Source organism: Eimeria mitis, genomic scaffold (assembly GCF_000499745.2).
Source record: "Eimeria mitis Houghton genomic scaffold, Emh_scaff1657, whole genome shotgun sequence".
Lineage (NCBI taxonomy): Eukaryota > Apicomplexa > Conoidasida > Eucoccidiorida > Eimeriidae > Eimeria > Eimeria mitis.
This window is the reverse complement of record NW_013569973.1, coordinates 1,897-4,216: the sequence shown is the minus strand read 5'-3', so window position 1 is coordinate 4,216 and position 2,320 is coordinate 1,897. Positions and strand designations below refer to the sequence as shown.

General features: G+C 49.7%; 1 protein-coding gene across 1 annotated transcript in view; it reads right to left on the bottom strand.

Moving 5' to 3' along the window:
* EMH_0041190 (uncharacterized protein) overlaps positions 1–1,952 on the bottom strand; it is a gene marked incomplete at both ends in the record, with an annotated part of 3,243 nt that extends 1,291 nt beyond the window's left edge. Inside the window, 6 exons of the mRNA XM_013495598.1 lie at positions 65–142; positions 364–415; positions 749–822; positions 1,012–1,057; positions 1,315–1,379; positions 1,875–1,952. Coding sequence (XP_013351052.1) covers positions 65–142; positions 364–415; positions 749–822; positions 1,012–1,057; positions 1,315–1,379; positions 1,875–1,952 — 393 coding nt within the window. The remainder of the gene's footprint in view (positions 1–64; positions 143–363; positions 416–748; positions 823–1,011; positions 1,058–1,314; positions 1,380–1,874) is intronic.
* Between the last annotated feature and the right edge of the window lie 368 nt (positions 1,953–2,320).

The window sequence follows — 2,320 nt, the reverse complement described above, 5'->3', positions numbered from 1 at the left end:
TTTACTAGGGTTTACTAGGGTTTAGGGTTTAGGGTTTAGGGTTTAGAGAGAGAAAACAACGGACCTTCTCAGGCGGCGGGAGCGAGCTGAAAACCTCCCCCGATAGATTTTCTATATTCGCCAGTATACGCGACTGCAGCTCCTGCAACACACAAACCCTAAACCCTAAACCCTAAACCCTAAACCCTAAACCCTAAACCCTAGACTCTAAACCCTAAACCCTAAACCCTAAACTATAAGCTCTATAGTAAACTGTAAATTTTCGTGTATTGAACCCTCAGGCAAATACCCTCACCATCAACGCTAAACCCTAAACCCTAAACCCTAAACCCTAAACCCTAAACCCTAAACCCTCATACAGACCTTGCAATAGGCAGCGGGGTCGTCCTTCGGCAGCCCCCTATACGCTGCAGGCCTGAAGAAGAGAAACAAACCACAGATAGAAACAGCAGCAGCACATAGCAGCAGCAGCAGCAGCAACAGCAAATAGCAGCAGCAGCAGCAGCAAATAGCAGCAGCAGCAGCAGCAAATAGCAGCACAGCAACCGCCAGTGAAAATAGCCAGCAGCAGCAGAGACACAACCCAGAAGCAATCACTAAGCTGCAGCAGCAGCACAAACACAAGCAGCAGCCGCAGCAACAACAGCAGCAGCAGCAGCAACAGCAGCAACAGCAACAGCAACAACAGCAGCAGCAGCAGCAGCAGCAACAGCAACAGCAACAGCAGCAGCAGCAGCAGCAGCCGTACCCCATTGCTAGGGCCTTCACTGCTGCCTGCAGCTCTGCCTTCGTTGCTACAGCAGCAGAACCGCCTGCATCCTTCTGTCACCGCAACAGAACGACAAACCCTAAACCCTAAACCCTAAACCCTAAACCCTGAATATGCTGCAGCAGCAGCAGAAGTTGCAGCAGAAGTTGCAGCAGCAACAGATGCAGCAGCATCAGAAGCTGTAGATGCAGCAGCAGCAGCAGCAGCAGCAGCAGCAACTGCAGTTGAGGGTGCAGCGGCACCTGCTGCGTCTTCTTGCTAGCCGCCTCATCCTCCTTTTCAAAGGGACTGCAGTCACACAGCAGCAGCAGCAGCAACAGCAGCAGCAGCAGCAGCAGCAACAGCAGCAGCAGCAGCAGCGTATCCAGTAAGGAGGTACTCAGGGCTACAGAAAGGCTTTAAGGGGAAGCAAACAAAAAAATAAAACAGAAACCGAGATATTGCTGTTGCAGCTTGCTGCTGCTGCTGACAGTTTGCTGCTGCAGTTTGCTGCTGCTGCTGCTGCTGTTGCTGCTGCTGCTGTTGCTGCTGCTGCTGCTGCTCACTCTTCTTTGTTCATTGCGTTTGCTGCGAAGGTTTCAATTTCTTCGGGGGTCGATGCAGAAGCAACCTGAAAGAAAACACAACAAATGTATCTGCTGCTGCTGCTGCTGTTGTTGCTGCTGCTGCTGTTGTTGCTGCTGCTGTTGTTTCTGCTGCTGCTGTTGCTGTTGCTGTTGCTGTTGCTGTTGTTGTTGGTGCTGGTGGTGCTGCTGCTGCTGCTCGTGTTGGTGGTGGTTCTCAGCCAAAAGAAGTGCATCTGCTGCTGCTGCTGCTAGTGTTTGTGCTGCTGCTTGTGCTGCTGCTGCTGTTGCCGCAACCTAGGAGGAACTGCTGCTGATGTTGCTGCAGCAGCAGCAGCAGCAGCAGCAGCAGTAGCAGCAGCAGCATGTGTGTGGGTCTGACGGACAACGTCTGTGATGACTTTTTCTGCGATTTGTTTAAATTTATTAATTTCTTCTTTTTGTTTTAAATTAAATTCTTTCTGCAGCAGCTCAACAGCAAACTGCAGTGTACATGCAGCTTTGGGTTGGCCTAGACACCCGCGAGCAACAGCAGCAGCAACACGACCGGCAGACAGCTCTTGCTGCTGTTGCTGCTGCTCCTGCTGCTCCTGCTGCTGCTGGTCTGCTGCTGCGCTCATTTCCCCCCACCGTGAGAGACCTGAGGTGTACAGACACCGCAGCAACAGAGAAGAGCAGCTGCAACAGGCATATCGAGAGGGGGGGTTCTGACTGAAAACCAGAGTGAAAAACTAAATAAATGGAAATTATAAATAAATAAATATATTATATTTAATTTAATGAAGAAAAAACACAAAAAATACACAAAAAAAAAAACAGCAACAGCAGCAACACCTGCGTCGAGGCTGTGCTGAGCCTGCTGAGCTGTACGTACACCCCAACCCCGCCTGCAGCAGGAAAGTCGCCGGATTTACCTGTCAAATGATAAAAAGTTACAAAAAGAATTATAAAAAGAGTTAAAGAAGAAACACAAAAACAAAAAAAAAAC